Genomic DNA, 20811 nt, shown 5'->3' on the forward strand with positions numbered 1-20811 from the left:
TGCTTTTCGAATCTCAATAAGTGTTTTTTTTTTACTTTGACCTAATTTCATGTTGCACCCCCCATCACCCACTTCCTTAATCAGTGTCAGAAAGTGAGATTGGATTTGAAAATGGTGGTGATGGTGATGATGGTGATGATGGTGATGATGATGTTAATGATGATGCTGGTGGTGATGATGATGCTGGTGGTGATGGTGGTGATGATGGTGGTGATGCTGGTGATGATGCTGGTGGTGATGGTGATGATGGTGGTGATGGTGATGCCGATGATGATGATGATGGTATTAATGACTGCAGTGGCTGAGGCTGTGCTACCATGAACCAGGGACCGGCCAGCTGCTTACCTCGGGCCACATCCCAGATGTGCGAGAAATTCAGTGGAGTTGGTGGTGCCGCAGCTTCTGTGTCAACTTCAGATAACATCGCCTCGCTTCTGTTCCTTTACAGAAGTTGGACATTTCTAATTTGATCCAGCAAAGCCCATTAAACTCATGAAAATTCTGTTTACTCTTCAGTAAAGACATTTTCAAACTCATGCTGGAAAACTTGTACCTCAGAAGAACAAGTGGCAGTAGCCACTTAGCTTTTTAGAGTGTTTCAGACTTCAGCCTCATAAAACAAATACCTTTTGCTGAAATTCTGCCTCATCTGCCACTAAAAAGCAACACAGCTAAAAAATAAGGTTAGAATGTCTTGAGAGCTACAAACACACACACACACACACACACACACACACACACACACACACGGCACACACACACTCATCCAGAAAAAAATCCTATATTGTTGATAGGATAATTTGGCCTTTAAAACACATGTTCCTTGCTAGGTCATTTCACATTTTTTCCTAATGTGAATTTTGCAAGCAAGCCACTACCCCTGTGTAGAAAGTGGTGGAAATGCAGATCATGTATATTGCTTGAATGCGTGTGTGTGTTGTGGGATGTGTTTCCTATGGATTTTAGCACTCGGATGTGATTATGAAGTTAGTACTCCTGTCCGAAAATCTTCTCCTGGTTTTCTTCTCAAAAAGTGTCTAACAGCAAAGTTAAAAGTAATAACAAGTGCTTTGTCACTTATGACAGGGTAACTGCCAAAAACTTCAACAAAACCATAGTGATGAGATATTTAAAGTCTCCCCCTAAAAGTGGGAAGAATATGTTCAAATGGGAAAGGAAATATAGGATAGGACAGGGGGAAGGGAAGGAAAGGAGAAGGGAAAAACAGAGAATAGAAGGAAAAAATGAAAACAAAGCTTTTGTAAATGAGGAGGAGAAGAAGGTTGAAGGGAGAAGAGGGGAATGGAGGAAAAAAAGAAGAGTCAAGTTATATCTTGTACAGCACAAATTCCCTATGACGAATGGGATCATTATGTGCATCAAAAGTATACCACTAAATTAGTGTTTTAAAAATTAAAATTAAAAAATTTTGAAATCTCCCCCTAAAAGTTTCCCAAAGTCCTTTTGTTCCTCACAATATAAGTTTTACTAGAATGATCCTACATCAATTTAATCTTAAATTCAGTGAGGCAAGATGATAGTGACCTGTTACAACAATTTCTATTACTTTTATCAACAGAAAACGATAAGGCAACTTACTATAACCCTTTGGAAGCGCAGATTAGCTGGACTGACTCGGCTCACCGTCTTCATGAGGCTGACGCTAATATGAATGCTCAGAGAGAGAAAGTCTGGGTTTAGCAACAAGACATTGTGAATTTCAAGATTAAATCCTTTCCATGTATATCATGGAAACGTCCCTCTTTTACAGAGGTTCCCAACCTTTCTGGCACCAGGAATGGATTTTATTGGAAATAGTTTTTCCATAACTGAGGGACTGGGAGTGGTTTTAAGATAACTAAAGGATCATTTAATGCCTCCCCATGGCACGCACTATTGACAGTAGGGTTCCAGCTCCTCAGAATCTACTGCCCCGGCAGATCTGAAGGAGACAGAGCTCGGTGTGGTGATGCAGTTGACAGAGAACGGCTGTAGATACAGCTGTGGCTTCATCCACTTGACCACTGCTTATCTTCCGCTGTGCAGCAGGCTCCTAACAGGCTGTGGGATCCAGCCTGCTTAAAATCCAGCATGCTTAAAATTATTTAGAGATGAAAAGAAATAAGCTTTAGAGTTTTTTCCTCCAAGAAAAAAATAAAAAGGAAGATTTGACCCTTGTCCTTCATTTTAAAGCAATGCATGAGAAAATAGGCACAGAAGGAGCAGGTGGGGATGAGGACTGATGGCCTGATATTGGTGGATGAACGCCAGAGAAAAGGAAAAGACAAAGAAAGCCTTTTCCTGCGAGGCGGCAGTCCTGAGAGCAGGCTGGGTCCTCTCCACAGTGAGAGGACCACACTCTCGGAGCTCACCTGGCTTAGGATCCTTCGAGCAAGCAGGAGAGCAGCTGTCAGGTGATAGGAAGGCAAAACCCTGGCTGTCTTCATGTAACTGCAGCAGGAGGAGCCCCTGGGAGGGTCAGTGTGAAGGTTTCTAAAACAATCAGACTTTTCCTGTTTGTTTGTTTGTTGTTTGGTGATGGCCAGAACTGGGGGTGGAACTCAGGGTCTTGTGCACGCTTGGCTGGTGATCTACCACAGCAACATCCCCATCTCTCTGATCCTACCCACAGGCAAAAGGTGCACCCGTAAGAGCAAGGTCTGAACTTCTGTTTTATTCTATAGATTCTCTTTTATCCAACACAGAGACACTCAAATTTCTATATTAATCCTGACAGGATTTGTTTGTGAAAGACTCTTAGATACTTGTAATTTTTGCTTTGGGATGTTAGATTGTACAAGAACCCCACTGATTAATAATTATTGCAAGTGTAGTCTGAGAATTGTACAACTCAGAACTCTTAGCCACTGGCCCGAAGAAATCAGCATTGCTTATAAAACAGCTCAGTGCCATCAAAGACTTTGACTTTGATGTGGCACAGCCCTAGTGAGGACACCCCCAGTAGAGGCACCTCTGGCCAGTGTGTGTGGTTACCATGTAGGTTGTTTGGAGGAGCAAATGATGTAATTATGTCGGGTATTAACAGAGTTCGTGTAAATTTTATTATTGTTGCTGTTGCCGTATTTTCTGCACAGGTATTAGGAGAGAACTGGTTAGAGACGTGATTTTCAAATGACCAAATAAGGTCTCCCACCATCACCCACAGGCTCACTGCTCCTTGCTCACCCACCATTACCCCCTCCCACCTCATCCCAACTTCCTGTGCATCCTTCAAGAGATATTTTATGCACAAACAAATGAAAAGACATCTGCCTGTGTCACTATTTATTTTAGAAGCATTTATTCTTAAAGAATTTTCCTTTCAATTATCACCTTGATAGTGAAGTAAAAGTCTCTTCCCTCCATGGTTACACATGGCAAATTGTTTGCCCCGAGAAATAAAATGGTTATGTCCTTGCCAATCTGCAGAATACAGAGGACGTTCACATCCTTTTGATAGAGCAGACTAAAGGCCATAGGAGTGGCCTGATAGAGTCACACTGCAGCTGATTCCTGCATCCAGCGGGGCATTTTATCTTAACAGAGATACTCGATCACTTGGGCCGAGTATATGGCTGTCCATAATCAATAATCTTTTTTTTTACATATTTGTATATCATTGATTAGCCAACTAGTTCCAAATTGTTTTCAAAGGGATTTAGAGACCTTGGTTGAGGAGCTACTGTTAAGGAATTTACTCTAGTTCAGTAGATTTAGTAAAGAATTTCAGAAAAATTGCACTGACCCCCCACTTACTTGCTCTTTTTTTTTTTGTACTGGGGATCAAACGCCCCACCATGTGCTTCAAGGCAGGTGCTTATGCCGCTGAGCTAAATCCCCAGCCCCTTTGCTCTTAAATTTTAAAACCTGCCACACACACACACACACACACACACACACACACACACACAAAGCTAATCTAGTCATGACTTAGCTCGTCCACATTCTGTCACTTGTTCACTGAAAGGAACCTGTGATTATCCTGGTGCCTAGATAGTGTGATATTTTTGTAAGTCAATGCAGTGAGAGAGGAAGTAGCCTCCATCGCCCTCCGTGAGCAGCTGACTGGCTCTGACCTTGTTTGTCAGTACACGTGGTTAAGGACGTATTCTAGGTATGATCGTCTACAATTTCAGTTGAACCTTCCTTTTGAAAAAATTAATACATGTAGTAGTTTGTATGAAAGCCTTCTTTGAGCACTCTGTTTAACCTACACGGTTCCTTGGCCAGACAAGTATTTGTGATCTGGTGTTATTTGGTGCTCTGTCCTGCTGTGGATGTTACTGGTTTACACTTAAAATTGCTCCACAGATTGAGTCTTGACAGGCAAAAAGCTTTTCCATCAGCCTTTGCAAGTGCGAGGTGTGTGTGTGTGTGTGTGTGTGTGTGTGTGTGTATTTAAAGTGGGAGATGTAGGCATCTCTAGGAGTTTTACCCGATGTTATCTGCAGTAAGATTAGATTGTGACCACATTTTCAGCTCAGAAGACATCAACAGGACCTTCAGGCAAATTTACATCCTGAAAAAGCATCCATACGCCTTAGAAAGACAGTGTGGCAGTGTTCCAACTCGAGAAGGAGGATTTGTGAATTCCGTATTAATACTGAATGCAAAAGTCTTTGTTCGTGCAACATTAAGGTTATGAATACGCACTTGCCAAACCTGAGAAACAACAAAAATAAGATTGCGTGACATCTGTTCTCCACCACAGTACACGTTCCATAATGCGGAGTACACCTGGAAGACTGATTAATGCAAGGGTTTTGGTCTGTAGTGTGAATAAGGACCCGAACTTTCAGCAATGTGGGGGAATGGGAGTGAGGGGAAGAGGGAGCTGATTTGCTCTCTGCCTGGATTTCACTGCATGACCTCCGGCAAACAGCCTGTGCACACCTTCAGTTCCCTGCAAACCTGAAAAATAGTGTACTCTCCCCCCACCCCCGAGTTCTTCCCAGTTCACAGGAGAGGCAAAGATTCTACGGAGATGAAATCTCCAAAGAACATTGAACCTTCGCTGCCAACATTAGAGAAAGTGATTTTCTATTATGGGAAAATGGTGTGTCTCTCACAGGCTGGGACTTCTAAGCATTCTCTGTGCTGAAGCTATTTGTTTTACTTTGCATATATCATACATCAATCTATGTTTGCTCTTTTCTGTTTACAATTAGTGGAACTTTTTTAAGTCAGCCGGTGTTCAATGCTACTGAATTTAAGATCTATGTATTGAGTTAGGACAAGAAAGAATGCTTTCAATGATAACCTAGTTAGAATGTGTAAGAAAAACACATATACACACAATCTTTAGTAACACAGATAAATAACTAGAAAATACTGTATTTCCACGTTGGAAAAAGGTAGTCCCTCCACATTTCCAGATTTATTTGATCTTTTAATAATTTGATTTGCAACCAGACTATTTCAGTGGCATTTCTGTATTTAATCTATCCGATTTCCTTTTCAATTTGAAAATTGAATTGGAAAGGAAATGCCATTTTTAAAAATACATATTTCTCCTCCTTTTGCTCAGCTTCTTTGAAGTTATACCATAGATTATTATCTGTTACTTAAAAATATCCTTAGGCTGTTGGATATTTACATTTCTGCTATGTGAGCCAAAAATTCGTTTTTTACTCTTTCCCAATCTGAATTATAAAGTGATTAAATAAAACCAGCTTAAATTTTTTTGCATTTGTATTGATAACAGTAAAGCACTAACTTTCACAAATAAGCTCAGTTCTTCAAACTCCTCATTAGTAGGACATGTGTCTGGAGTAAGATTAAATTTATATCAGATCTTCCACATTCTAACTCCATCCTGTTCTTCAGTCAGAACGTTTATGTTCACAGCCTCTGACAGGATTGTATTTTGATCTGAGGCCATGAAATGCACTGACACTTGCTACCACGAAAAAGAAAAGCCGACCACTGAAGACTGACCCTTTTGGCACTAGTTCCAAACAAGGTCATCAGCCTATAAGAAGAATCTGGAGATCAGCAGCTATCAGTCTCTTTCTACTGTGGAGCAGAGATTAAAGGACTGTCAGAAGAGGGTGACATGCCCCATGAACACACCTAATGGCGTGCTGTCCGGTGTATACTCTTCCTGGAGGCTGAGTATTCTCATGCCTTAGTCACTTTCTTCTTGCCGAGATGCAATATCTGACACCCACCATTTAAGAAAGAAGAGTTTTATTTTGGCTCACATTTCCGTCCATAGTCAGCTGGTTCCAGGGCAGGCTGCATGGCAGAGGTATATGGTGGAAGAGACCTGCTCATGGCACAGTGGCCAGGAGGCAGACCCAGTGTGAAGGGAGGAGCAGGGAGGAGATAAGCCCTTCCAGGCCAGGCCAGTCAGCTCTGAATGAATCAGCGGGTCATGCCCCTGTGGTCCAGTCTCCTCCCAAAATCTCACCTGTGAGCACAAGCAGCTGGGAGGACATCTCTAGATGTAAACCACATACCCGGATCCAAATCTCAGCTGCCCCTTACCAGCCATGTGAGAACGGGCTAATTCCTTAACCATTCTGAGCTTAGATTATTGTCATCTTTAAAATAAGAATAATAATGAGACAGACCTTAATGTGTTGCTATGAAAATTAAACCACATAGGCACAACCTTCAGCCTGGACTTGTATCCAGAACCAGTAAGTACTAAGTGAATTAGCTGTTCATCTTAATCCTGTTTTACCTACATCTGAATTTACAGCTTTCAAATTACTGAGAATGAAGTTTTACAGATGGCCTACTTTATTTTATTTATATAAAAAAAAAACTGTTTGCCAACTGTGTTAATTGTTATTGGTAGCACATTACCAGCTGCTAATCATTATGACTTACTTTCATAGGAAAATCCTGACCACGTCCTCTTTCCCCTCCCAGCTGTGCAAGTAACACGCTAAGTTCTAAGTTCTGTGCCCGTCTCATAGCTCACCCGTTGAAATCCTCACTACCAAGGTGATGGATAGAGTGAGAAGGCGGGCCTTGGCTAGATGACTGGGTCAGGGCACAGCGCCCTCATCTATAGGATTGATTCCTTTATTTAACAAATCCTCAGAGAGATCCCTTGCTTCTTCTGCACAGATGGACTTTAGGCCTCCAGAACTACAAGAAGTAAATGTCTGCTGTTCATAAGCCAAAGGGATCAAGACACCAAGTACTTCCCATCATATGTCTCTGATTCCTCATTGGGGAAAAATAAATAAACTAAATCTCCTCCATATAAAAACATTAATACTGCTTAATCCAATGAATAGTATCTCTGACTTGAGACAAAAAAATATTTCTGCTCAGTGTTGCCTCAGAATGTTAAATCTTCCATCAGTTACTGGGTATTGTATAATGTTCTAAAACCCAAGATCAGAAGAGAGGCAGAGTAGAAGAGTTATATTTTGTATTAATACAAAATTCAAGAGGTTAGGAGCAGAGACAGCAGTGTAGTACTGGAAATTTGAAACTGGATGTAATCACACAAGAATATTGCAGTGTCTAGGAGCTGATAAGGGCTTTTGGGGAATTTAGAAATCTTTAAAGGAATGGTTGATATGATCAAAGCTTGTCCATAAGAAAAGAATAAAATAATTGAGAATACTGGTGGATTCCAGTCTAACTGAAGGAAACTGCAGGACCTCTAGAGCTTACTTGAATAATATTTGGAAATGACTGTGCCTTGAATTTTAAAAAGAAACATTAACTATTTTAAAAGATACTCTGTAGGTGTGGCCCATAGCACATCACATAATTTTGGGAGTAAATAAATTTTAAATTTTAGTATTGAAGAAGGTATTTTAGCAGATCTAAATCTTCAATTTGGGGAGTATTTAATTTATTTATTATTTTATTTTGTTGAGATGCTGAGGTTCAAACACAAGACCTTGTGAGTGATACACAAGCACTCTACAACTGAGCTACAGCCCTGGCTCGTTAAGAGTGTGATAGTTTTTTGGTATAGTTGTTTGGTTGGTTTGATTTTTGTTGTTGTTTTTATTTTGGTTTGGGGGAAATTGTTATTTTCAGCACTCAAAATATAATGCAGGGCTTCATCCATGCTAGATAAGTATTCTACCACTAAACTATACCTCCAGCCCAGAAAGGTTACTTTTCTAACTATAGTGGTCTGCCTCTTTCTCTTTGCTTATTTATTTAATAAATGTAAACTGAGCACCTAGCTCAACAGTAAAAAGAAAGAAGAAATTCTCCTGTTTGCCCAGTGATAATATTTTCCCTCAAAGTGTTCTCCTTCTATGTTCCCATCTTTTGTAGTAAATCACAGGAGAAAACTTTTAATGATTCGCTCTCACCTAACAGAGTTTTATAGTAACTCTGTGCTTGAATACTTATTTCTAGTTTACAGTATACCCCTGCGAAGTCATGGTTCACAGTTGCAGCCTCGGTCTTTGGCAGAAATAGCAACTGTCCTCCACTTTTTTCTAGCGGGAAGTTTGCAAGTAGCCAATCTGAAAGCATTATTCAGTTGCCTTGCTGCTGATTGGCTGCTGCCCTGCAACCCATCTTCCACAGATGCACCAGCAATCCCACATCATAACAGGTTGATGAACCTCATATAACTATATCAACTATTGTAAGTTTTGTTCTTAAAGGCCTAGGATCCCTAAGATGCTGTCAAAATGCCCTGTACCTTCTAAGGCTTAATTAATACAGTATTTTATTACATTAAATTACATAACTGTGGGAAACATAGCATATTTAGGGTTTAAACTAAAACAGGCATTTATAGGCATTTTTCTGACCATACCTGAAGTCCACTGCTTTAAAACAGTTCATAAGTGCTCTAGGAACATAGCTCCAGTAAACTTAGGGGGTCCACTGTCTGAGAAGAGTTGAACAAATAATACAGGATCTTATAATTGGCATGGAGATTTTTTTCTATGCATTGTGTTAGTTAGTTTTCCATTATTATAAACACTTAAAATAATCTACTATGAAGACAGAAGGTTTATTTTGGCTCACACTTACTTAGAGCTGCCTCTCTGTGATCAGGCAGACCTGTTGCTTTTGGCATGTGCAGGTGGTTTTGGGGGTTGCAGCATATCATGGTAAAAACCAGTGGCAGAGCAGTGCACCTCACCTCATGACCAGGAAGTGAAAGATAAAGGTTCCATAGCCTCCCAGTAGGACCTGAGGTTAAGCTCTTAACACATGAACCTTTGGGGTACTTCCCAGATCGAAACTATTCCATGCAACAGTCCACCAGATGTAAAGACTAGAAAGAGGATCGAGGAGAAGTGGATAACAAAAAAGATGCAGAGACTCTGTTGTACAGTTCCTTCTCTAATCAGGGCCTGCAAAAGTATTTGGTTTGTACCAACAAAGCCTTTTTTAAAAATCTATGTGATGTGCCAGGCATGGTGTTTCATACCTGTGATTGTAGCAGTCTGAAAAGCTGAGATAGGAAGTGTTTGAGTTTGAGCTCAAACTTGGCAATTTAGTGACTTAATGAGACTCTATCTCAAAAATAAAATTAAACGGATGGATGGATGGGTGGGAGGTTGGATGGATGGATATGTAACCCAGTGCAAAGACTCTGGGTTCAATCCCCCGTGCCTGAGTGGTTGGGGAGGATGATCATATACTTCATTATGGTTGGTGTGTAAAAGAAAATTTAAAGTGGAACAAATCCAAATTATAATATATGTCTCTGAAGAAATAAAGTAGAACTGTTAGATCTTCCTTTTTAGTAGTTGTAATCTAGCAAATGCATAACAGTGTGGGCTTTTGAATGAGAAAGAATTGAGGGTGATACAGGCTGTCACTTATCAGCTAAGTGACCACTTTGAAACTGATTCTTTCTTTCTTGTTTTTTTTCTTCCTTTCTTTTGATAAAATGGTAATTCTCATAACAATGTCCAAAGCATACTGTGAAAATTAAAAGAGTATAGTGGCTGGCACAAATGGTAAATTCTTCATAAATGTAAGACATTGTTTTAATTATGCACTGTCTCCTTAATGTACTTTTAAGAAACTCATATTGTTTCCATAATGGAAATAAACAGCCAAAGTAGAGTCTTTCTTAGAATTACATTGTGTTCTGCCTAACCACAGAGACCTAGCCAAATGAGGATCTGTTTTGCTCTCATCCTAGGGAAATCAGAAGTAGACAGTAACTACATGTAGTCTAGTATTCCAAGGCCAGAAATAGCCTAGTATACTAAGGCTAGTGCCGCTGTTTGAGAAAGGATCCAGGCTTCTAATTTCTGCTCTTCCATCTTTATCAGTGGCTTTCATCTTTGTGGCTGAAAGGTAGCTTCACCACTTCCACACCTATTGGGGGAAGGAGCCCAGAGTCAAAGGGAAAAGCCTTTTTAGAAGACTATCTGTGGGGAGAGTGAAGGATGGGGTAATCGTAATCTCTCTGAAGAAATTTCCACCTGTATCTTATGGGCCAGAGCTGTGTTTCGTGGCCACCCCTTAAGAACACTGAAAGTTGAGAAGAATTCTAACTGGACACATTGCCACACTAAAACCAAATGTGATTCTGTTAAACATTAAAGCAATCATCAGTGTCAGAAATCCACAAAAGAAATGACACAAGTCCCAGGCCTAATGATTTTCTACCAAAAATTTATAAATGTCCTCAACACTGGGACATGCTGAAGACTACCATCACCACGCAGAAGAAAGATGGTCACTACTTTAAGTAACTAGCACAACAGTAATCACAGTCTGTCAGCTATGACCCAACAGTAATTCCAGTTTGCTTGAATGTTGCAATGTAAAATTAGATTGCTGTTAAGGACCGCGAACATGATTATGGGATGTGACATTTATTCACTGTGTGCTTGCTGAGGAAACACTGGTCGTGGAAGTGTATACAAATGGGAGAAAGATGTTGTAGAAGCAACATCCAAATTTTTATGTGTAGTTTTTTTCGTTAAGTTACATAGAGATGACAAACATCAATTGGTCTAGATTCTGGCAGTGACTGTCTACTTCTGGATGTTCTGCGACCACAAGTTCTATGAATTCCAGCCTCACTGGAATTAGGGGTCTCTGGTTCTAAATAATTTCTATTACTGGAAGAATCAAGATCAAGTTTTCTTCTACCAGTTGAAAATGACCTGTGTAAAGAATCAGATGCAGACAACACTTGGTTCTTCACCAGGTAAAAAGATTATAAGTCAATCATTAAATTATTTATAGAGGCTGTTTATTTATTTTTATTTATTTATTATTTATTGAAGCCAAAAACAGCCCCCAGCCTTCCTGAGATGTTACTCCAGAGACTGCCATTTGTCAGGAACCAGTCACACAAACCCTTGTCCACAGGAGGCTTTGGCACTGACTTTCTGTGTCTTGGAGGAGCTTGATTGAAATATGGATTCCTCTCTGCTCTCCAGTTACTAGCCAGGTTATCCAGGAAGTTATTTGACTTCTTTCAGTCTCAGTTACTTTATTTGTGAGAACATTGAACATGATGATGGATAGGGCTCCTCCTAGATCAAGGGTCGGGGCATTTGTTGCTGTGAAAATTATCCTCAATTCTGCAAATTGTGGGGTGGCATGAGGTAGGAGATGTCGTGGAATTAATGCTTCATTTTGTCCTCATGAAAATGAAAGGGTTGATTTGAAGCTATCCAGGTCCTCTACTTTACTTGGTGTTTTGCAAAATGTTTGATAGACCTTCTGCCCAAATTCTACAAGAGAGATCTATTTCATAGGAATTTTCAAAGAAGTGCTTTCATCTTCCCAGAACTTGTAATTATACCTTCCAAAAAGTAGAATGCAAAAGTATAGTTTGCTAAGCATTAGAGTTTGAAATGAACCCAAAGAAGATCAAGGCTGTAAACTGTTCTATGCCTAGGACTCTTCACCCAATGTACTTAATTGGCCACATTGATGAAAGCTTTTTTGCTAAGATGCTCTCCTTAAAGTTTGTTGAGTTGACATCTTAACCAGCCTAAAATCCCATACTTTGGGAGAGTGTTTGCAATGGTCTTTAAAGGGGAAATTGGCCACAGCAAGAGCTGCAGAGAGGTGGAGTTGGGAACCTAATGAGTCTTTGCGAACTGCCATGGCAACACCTCTGGTACCTTGCACAGGGTCACTAGTGACAGATGAAATAATCAGATGAGTCACCCACACCAGTCATCTGAATTGTGTACACTGTCCTAGTATAACCCTGAGGCTTCAACACAGATCCTTCGAGCCAAAAAAGTGGGTGTTGGCAAGTTACCCTACATTGAAATGAACCCTTTAAAAAAAAAAAAAACTTCTTTTAAAGGATGCAGAAAAACCTGCAGGCATGGAAATGAAGATTAACTACAACAAACTGGGCTTCAGAAGCCGGCCTCTGCAGGTGGGCACTTGTTTTAATCAGAAGCAGCAGGGTGGAGCACAGGAGACCAAAGGATAGTGCCAGATTGGGGGGGGGGGGGGCTCCCATCAGAAAGTATACACACCCGGTCTGCCCATAAGATGACCTGAGGCTGTCACGCAACTCAGAGATGTTCAGTTTGCGTTACTGCTCCAAACACCCCATCCTTGATGATGAAAGAACAGATCGTGATACCATGCATCACAATGGAACGGGCCAAAGTCCCGGCACCCCTTTCGTTTTCAGTGACCAGCCAACATGACTGTACTGATCTGGGACACTTATTTATGCATTGAGGTCATACTTTTGGCCAATCTTGTGCTCACAGCTTTAACCAAATAAAGCCTCCTCTCTCAGCACTGCTCTTGCCAGCAGCAGGGTGGGAGACGACTCTTGGAGCGTGCGGTTAGGTCAGAGAACCCGCGTGGGATCCCGCATGGGAAAAGCACCCAGCAAAGCTGTGCTGTGCACTGGATGTGAGGCGAAAGGCTGTTAAGGTGGAAAGGCAGCAGGCAAAAGTCCTGGCCTTTCTCTCCTTTGTTTCTCAGGGGTTTTTTCCTATTTGTTTTTTATTTCTTACAAAAAAAAATAAATGTTCCCCAAATGACAATGAGAGATCCAAGGGAACTCTCTTCAGGAACAATTGGTTTTCTTCAGAGGATAATTAACTTTTAGGATGTTCCCATTTGATCTCCCTCTTAACCTTCCTTTATTCTAGTTTTTAGCACATTACAGTCTCTACCTTCTCTATGTCTGGAAGACCTAGGCTGACCCTTGTGGGAAGGGAGATGGAAAGAAATCCTAGTGTCTGAAACACAGTGCCAAATCTGCACATGCCCCTTATGACCAAGAATATTAAACTCAGAGCCAAGGAGCAAGAGAAGAAAAATCCCTTTACTGTTTATTGTAGACTTTGGCATTGATTTCTTATAGGCTGGAGGAGCTTGAATGAGGCGTGGGTCAGTGTCTGCCCTCCTAGCCACCAACCAGGTTAATGGAGCAGTTACTTAAATTCTTTCTGTCTCACTTTCCTTCTGTGGAAGAAGAGATCTTTGAAAAGATGATCATTAAGATTCCTCATTGAACTGAAGTTTGGGTCAGGATGGTGAATTGGTTATATATGTCTCTGTGCAAATTGTGAGGTGCTCTGGATGGGAGAAACCTTAGAGTTAATTAATTCAGTGTATCCTCGTGAAAAGGAAAAACTTGGATTTGAAGATACCTAGATCTTCTTTTCCGTCTGATACACAGCCCAGCAGAGTTCACTAGAGCTCCCGCCCACATTCTGCCATGTGGGTTTATTTCACAGGAAGAGTTCTGGATGGGTTTCATCTTCCTAGGACTCACCGATCAGATGAGACATGGCCCTTGAATCTCTAGGACTTACACACTGCCTGTTGAATGGTATGTTGGCCAATTAAGGTTCCGCATTATGAATAGGAAGAGCCTGCTGTAAAGATGGGCAAGTTGAGAGATTCGTGTTGAAGCTGTGAAGGCAAGGTGACTGTCCTACCACCCTATTCCTATTTTCCAGATATGGGAATAAAAGTGCTTGCTCTTGTACACATGTTTATTTCACTTAAAACAGAAACTTGCCTGGCAATGTAGATCACCAGTGGAGCCCGTGTTCAGAATGCATTAGGCCCTCAGCTCCAATAATAAAAATTTTTAAAACAGCAACAAAAAAATCCTTGCTGAAGAAAGCCCCAAGTGACACTTGAAGACTATAGGTGGAAAAGTAGAGAGAAAACCTAAGATTATCTGATTGCATGCTACCAAATAATGAGGAGTTTATGGGTTTTCTGTGAATCAGATATAAGTGTATGATAAGAAATCAAATGTTTTGTAGGAAGTTATAATCCTAAAGACTTCACATAAAAACGGTTAGACAAGTATTTTGCTAACAGCAATGCAGAACATCTTAACTATTGACAGCTACTTAAAATAATGAAACAAATACTAAGGGATATGAGAATAAAGATGAAGAAAACAAACTTGAGAAAATGATACCTATATTCTAAGCTGTTTGGGGACTTTGGAACTGACTCAAAAGCAATTACTGATATGTGTATTTTTCTGTCATATTATGTTTCAGTAAAATATTTTCAAAAGCAAGTTCCCAAGAATCTAAAGTAAGCTTATGAGGCTTTTTAAGGCATAGGAAACCTACCTAAAAGCAGCTGAAACCAAGAGAGATTTACTTTCCTCACAAAACAACAACAAAAAACCCAGGACGGATGATTTCTAGCATTTATTTAACTACTGAGATACCACCCAGGACCCTCGTTTTGTTTTATTTTTGCATCTTTCCTCGTCCTTACCCTCATATCTCACCTTTACAGAGTGGCTGCCATAACCCCAGACATTTCCTCCATGATCAAGACAAGAAACAAAGAAAAGAGGACCAACCCCAATTGTGTCTTTCCTTTTATTGGGAAAGCAAAGGCCTCTTCGTTGGCCAGCACTTTAGCACATGACTGCCCGGCTGCCCTCACAGTGAGAGAGGGGAGGGGAGAAGGAAAATTGGATATGACCAGCAGGTTAAGTAATAATCAATGTCTGCCAGAAAGATTTTCTAAAGAGAAAATGCTTGTAGCTTGGTACTGTGGAGAAGTTAGTATGTAAAATCTTTGGGGGTATGACCAGGACTCCAAGATTTCCTCTAGTGGAATTATAAATGCACATTGTGGGGGTTGAATTCAGGAGGCAGGTAGCCTAACTTTTCATGCTGAATTGGGGATAAATTAATGTTCATAAATTCCAAGTCATTCCTACTATAAATAAGAATAATATGTATCCCCTGACTCACTTGGCTCCTTTCATTCAGTCATTTATTAATTTAACAGATACATCCTAAGCAGCTGTTACGTATCTCTGCTAATGCAGAGGATACACAAATGCAGGGCCGCATCTTCCAATGACTCAACATTCTACCAGGGAAGGGAGTCCAGGGAACCTGCATATTAATCACTGCTGCATGTCAAGCTGTGCTGTGTACTTTATTTTAAAAAGATGTGGAAACATAGATATAGGAGATATATTATACAGAACAGAGTGTGTTAGTTTCCTCTTATGGTAGCAAAATACCTGAGATAATCAGCTTATAAACAGGAAAGGTTTACTTTGTTTGTTTTTTATTTAAAGAAAAACAAAACAATAAAAGGGTATAAGCAATACAGAATTTCAAAATAAATAAACAGTAAGAAATCACTAGTTAATAGATTACATATTGTCATCTTAGAAATAGTTGATCAGGTTACAAAATTAAGCATACAAAGTGGACATTCAAACAGTGAGACTGCAAACAGTTGTGTTCAAGGATCCAACAAAAACTTAGTAAAATGGTCATCTATCTTACACACCTAAACACACTTGCAGTTGTGTCCTCTAGAGTTTACTTTGGCTCACAGTTTGAGAGGGTTCAGTCCATGGTTACTTGGTGCTGTTGCTTGGGTCTGTGGTGAGGCAGCACATCATGGCAAGGAGTATGGTGGGAATAACCTGCTCAGCTCATGGCAGTCAAGAAGCAGAGAGAAAAGGCAGTGGCCAGGATCCCAGTGTCCCTTCAAAGGCATATCCCAGTGACCTAACTTCCACTAGTCTACCCTTTCCTAAATGTTCCACAACCTCATCATAGGACCACAAGCCTTCAACATACCGGAACATTAGGGGACATCCCAGATCAAAACGATAGCAATGTAAACAAATGACATAGTCTGTAAAGTGATGCAGTGTTGGTATTCGTATCATTGAAGTCCTTTGGGAGACCAAAGGGGAAACAACTAATTCTGCCTGGGGAGTTGGAGCAGGCTTTTCCAAGGAGGCAAAGTTCACAAATTTGAGTTTGGCTTGAGAGTTCTAAGGTTTACTGTACAAAGGAAGTGGTATGGGGAGTAGCTTTGATGGGCAATAATTGGTTTAAAAGCATTGATTGACGATTAGAGTATAGTTAGCCCTTGAATGGTTGGGTAGATCATCCCACAGGCACTGAGGTGGTGGGAGGGAAGGCAGAGAGGTAACGGTGGGAAGTGGCTGGAGCCTATGAAGGGTCTTAGTATCCCTGGAAAAGAGTTTGGCTTCAGAGAGCCTTGCAATACAGGACAAGATACATTATGTGTTAGGCTTGGAAATAATCTGTCTGCAAGCTGAGAAGTGAGAAGAAGCTCCCATAAGGAAGAGAAGCATGATCACGGGAAGCTGCTTTGGAGGGTTTTCCAATAGCTTGGTGAGGAATGAAGACTCATTTAAGGTGTAGGGTCAAGTCCACACCCGATCTGTGAGGTAAGCTGGCGACATTTGGTGAAATCTCAGAGGTACTGACAAACACTCCAGAGAAAAGGTCTCTGTGGCCAATGCAAACGTCCAGGGGAAGAGAAGCAAGCCCTGGACCGGTTTGTGATCTGGGCACAGGGCTGAGATTCTGTCCTGGGTGTCCTCACCACAACTGTACCGGCCTCACTGGAGCTGCATGATATCCGTTCTGCCAAGTTTCATAGTTGTCATTGTTTTGCGAGACCATGGAGGGAAATGGGCTTTTTATGGTGCTTAAGCTTCTCAAGTACATGACTAATACTTGAAAAAATTATTAAGAGACGTCTTTATTTTTAATTGCACCTACTTGCTGGTCTGTGACCCAATTAATTCATTCTCTTTAGAAATGTATTAGAAGACCCTGTACCCTCTTGACCGCTCCTTATAATTATTGCTATCATCCTCCTTTGAAGCACTGTTTTGATTATGCACTTAAAAGGAACTACTTAAAATACCCTCTCCTGCCTGCCTGGCTGAAATGCCCACCGCTTGAGCTCAAGGACAGTCTTCTGAAAGTGGTTCTTGTCTTCAGGAGTTCCTTTGGCCTGCTCCCTCCCTTTTTCACACCCCACCCCCAGTTCTGCCCTCTGCTTTTCAGAAGTTTTTTGTTACACGTTGCTCATGAATAAGACTAGTAGCTATTCTCCCTAAGGCCCAAAAAGCTAAGTTTTAACAAACAGGTAAATCAATAAATGTGCTTTATCAGTGTTGGGATTGCTGGCAGGCACCTCACAGCAAATATTATTGCAATTTCGCCATCCTTCTCCTCTTTCCAAATGTTTGGTCGTGTTGTTTCTTCTTCTTCTTCTTTTTTTAAGATAACACTATCTGGCAGATCGTCATTCAAATGAAAATTGATCCAGTTGACTCATCCAAATACAGGTGGATGACTGTATTTGGGAGACAGTTCTAACTAAATTGCGTGAAATAGTATTTTTTTTCTTCTGATATTGTCTCTGAGCAGTTGTGTGAGCATTTTTATCTGCTTGGATTTATGAAAAGTTCTCCCTGCTACTTAATTATCCCCACATGGGGTGCAGGCCCGTGCTTTCGGAAGATTCACTGTAATTTACTGAGATAAAGGATGAGACATTAACTCAGTGGATTACCTGTCTTGTTCTGCAAAGTGAGGCTCAGACTAATGTCCCCTTGGAAATGTCCCTGTCACCTCTCTACTTACCCATTGAAAGGATGTTTATATAGTATAACCCATGATAGTTCATGGAAAAGAAATATGGACAAGAAAATTAAAGTTAAACCTATGGATGATAATGAGAAAATAAATTTTTTAAGCTAACAAGATGGTGTGTTAATGTCCACTTATTTCATTCATGGTTGTGAATTATGTGCACATAACTCATGGCAGTCACCTTTTTCCCAAATGGGATGTGACTTTACAGGAAATTCTGGCTGCACACTCTTGCACTGAAGGGTCTTGTATGGAACAGTAGGCAGTAGGCATCACTCAGTCTGAGAAATATGTGAAGAATTGTGAAGAATTTTGCACAGCCTAGAACTTAGAAACAAACTTCATCCTGGGCAGTGAGAGAACATTTCCTGTCGAAGAACTGGACCATTTGTTTTCACATTGGAATCCAAGATTTCGAATGTTGTATTTACTGTTTGTTGGCAAGAATTGGCTTCTCTGGAGTTTTAACCCACAACTCAACCATTCATTCATTCTGCAAGTTCTAACTGAATACGAACTGTACAGGGCTCAGTGCGGTCAAGCCCTTGAGTGATGAGAGGAAACGCTGGGATATGCTGGAGCTGGAGCTCACTGCCACCACCGCGGTCATAGATAGCCCTCTTAGAGTCAGAAGTGAGGCCCAAGTCCAGCTCCTGGGACTTGTTCAGGAGACTTCAGGAGGAAGTCTCTGGTGAAGCCCTCAGTTCTGACTAAAATGAAATTGTTCATGTTGCCTTGTGAGTTTTTCATGGTGCTTTATTCTCTTACCCCAGAAACAGAAAAGATAGTCCTAGAGGCAGGAAATGGTTTGCCATCCTGGAAATTCAATGACCAGCTCTTCCCCTGCGACGTGTGTGGAAAAGTGTTTGGCCGACAGCAGACGTTGTCCCGACACCTCTCGCTGCACACAGGTGAGTGGGGACCATGGCCACCCTCCCTCCCACACCACGTCACCACCTCTCCATTAGCAGGAAGTCACGTTTCTCCAAGAGAACTGGCACAGGAAGTGGTGGACGCATTTTCATCCACCTTTGCGGGCCTTGCCTGGTGTTTTTAAATAGAACCTGGAAGGACTTTGTTTTTGGTTTTTTTTTTTTTTAATCAAAAGGATGTGTTAAATTCAAGTGGGGCAGAAGAAAATGTGAATACCTGGACACATCCTGGTAAAATTCTGAACTCTGTAGAAGATATATGGATCTCATCTTCAAGATGGAGGGGATGGCTTGCACCCCTTTTCTTACTGTGGGAAGATGAGGGTGGGAGGAGTCACCTTGGTGAAGAATCAGTTTCTGCCTTTATTTGTATCTCAGTGGACAAATAATGGTTGATTATAAGGGTCAGGAAACGAAAGGCAACCAAATGAACGAAGGGTAAAGGGACAATAAATGGTAACTCTATTAGTTAAAATCAGTGGAAACAAAAACATACGGTAAAATCAATAGTAAAAAGAAGTAATATGGACATAAAAGGACTGGAGTGTTGCTCAGTAGCAGAGGAAATGTTTAACATGTACAAGACTCAGCGCTCCATCCTCAGCACCCCCTGAAAAAGGAAAAAAATCCAACAGCTCAGACTTCACACTGCAAATCAAGCTTTTCAAATACCCATATACTGTATATCTTATTTCTACAAAACACACACTCCCCAAAAAATGAAAAAGTTTTATGCATCACACAGAGTAAAGCAAGATGAAGAGCTTTATTATGACAATGTGAATTTTCTCTTTTTCTATCTTCAATATTTTTAATCTTAACCACTTACCAGTCCAATATCTTTAATCTTATCCATTTACCTGTATTTAAATACAGGATGACCAAAAATTACATTTTCCATGAATTTTTAAATAATATAGAAAATATAAAAACAATCCTAGCAAATCTGCTCAGTCTGAGAATTGACTGATTGAAATGATACCTGCTCAAACAACACTCAAGAAAGTCAGTATATAGTGACACACACTGCCCAACCAATACTCAAGATAAACTGATAAGTAGTTAAATTCTATCCTAAACAAAATTGTCATCTACTTAGCAACAAAGAAAACTATAACATTATTAAAAAGTGGAGTTTTATCGGCCACATTCACTGAGCATACTCAATGAAATTTACAACAGCCAAGGATCAATAAAATGGCCTACTTAATTGGATCAATAAAAAGGGGAAATAAAAATTCAAATATCAGACATGAAGAAGGAATAAAAAGAACACTTCATATTTACAACTAGAGCAAACCATGATAGCTCTGGTCAGAGGAAAATTATAGATTTAAATGTTTTTAATTAGAAGTGAAAACTAAAATAAAAAAATCAAGCATTCATTTTAAGAAATTAGTATGAACAATAAAATCTAGAAGATGACCGTAAAGCAGGCTATTCCCCTGACGCGTGATGTCAAAAGGAATAGGATAGGGCTCTGTGATAGCCGCACTCTCCATCTTCTCTCCCAGCTCTGCCGTCTTTCAAATGTTGGAGACCACCTACATTTGGTGGTAGAAACAGTTTTCTTTGTGATTTTCTGCGTGAAGTAAATAAAACAGATACTTTCTTTAGGTCAAGCCCAGAAATGCCAACAGTTAGGGGTGGAAGATGAGATTGGTCTTTGCTGCTTCTATTACTACCTTTATCTGTACAGTGAAAGCAAAGCCAGCTCCTTATCCTTTAATTTGCTTGATTAATCAAATGAATTCAGAACGCCACTCTGGAAACGATCCTGGAACATTAGTCAGTTTTATGAGAGAATTTCCATTAAGAAATTAATTGAAATTTTTAATTTTATTTATGTAAAATGAAAATTTCCAATTAAATTATTTTACACAAGTCATTATTTTCCCTTTAATTTTTTTTTTTTTTTAAGTTTTTATTTCTTGGCTAACCCAGGCCTGGAGCTTGGGGGAAATAGTAGAGTCTCTTTTGCTCCAGTTCTGTGTATGTGTGTTCCATTCTCCTCCCAGGGCTTGTGACCCACCCATGAATCACAGATG

General features: G+C 40.4%; 1 protein-coding gene across 10 annotated transcripts in view; it reads left to right on the forward strand.

Annotated features, from left to right (window-relative positions):
• Positions 1 to 20811, forward strand: part of Znf827 (zinc finger protein 827) — a 159533-nt gene that overhangs the window by 122114 nt on the left and 16608 nt on the right. For all 10 annotated transcript variants that reach the window (XR_010051479.1, XM_013160263.3, XM_013160262.3 and 7 more), the window contains exon 9: positions 18605 to 18742. Coding sequence is in view for 9 of the 10 variants with exons in the window: in XM_013160263.3 (XP_013015717.1) it covers positions 18605 to 18742 (138 nt within the window). In the remaining variant the exon portion in view is untranslated. The remainder of the gene's footprint in view (positions 1 to 18604; positions 18743 to 20811) is intronic.

Source organism: Cavia porcellus, unplaced genomic scaffold, assembly GCF_034190915.1.
Source record: "Cavia porcellus strain 051 isolate PalLab524CR breed Dunkin Hartley unplaced genomic scaffold, mCavPor4.1 scaffold_14, whole genome shotgun sequence".
Lineage (NCBI taxonomy): Eukaryota > Metazoa > Chordata > Mammalia > Rodentia > Caviidae > Cavia > Cavia porcellus.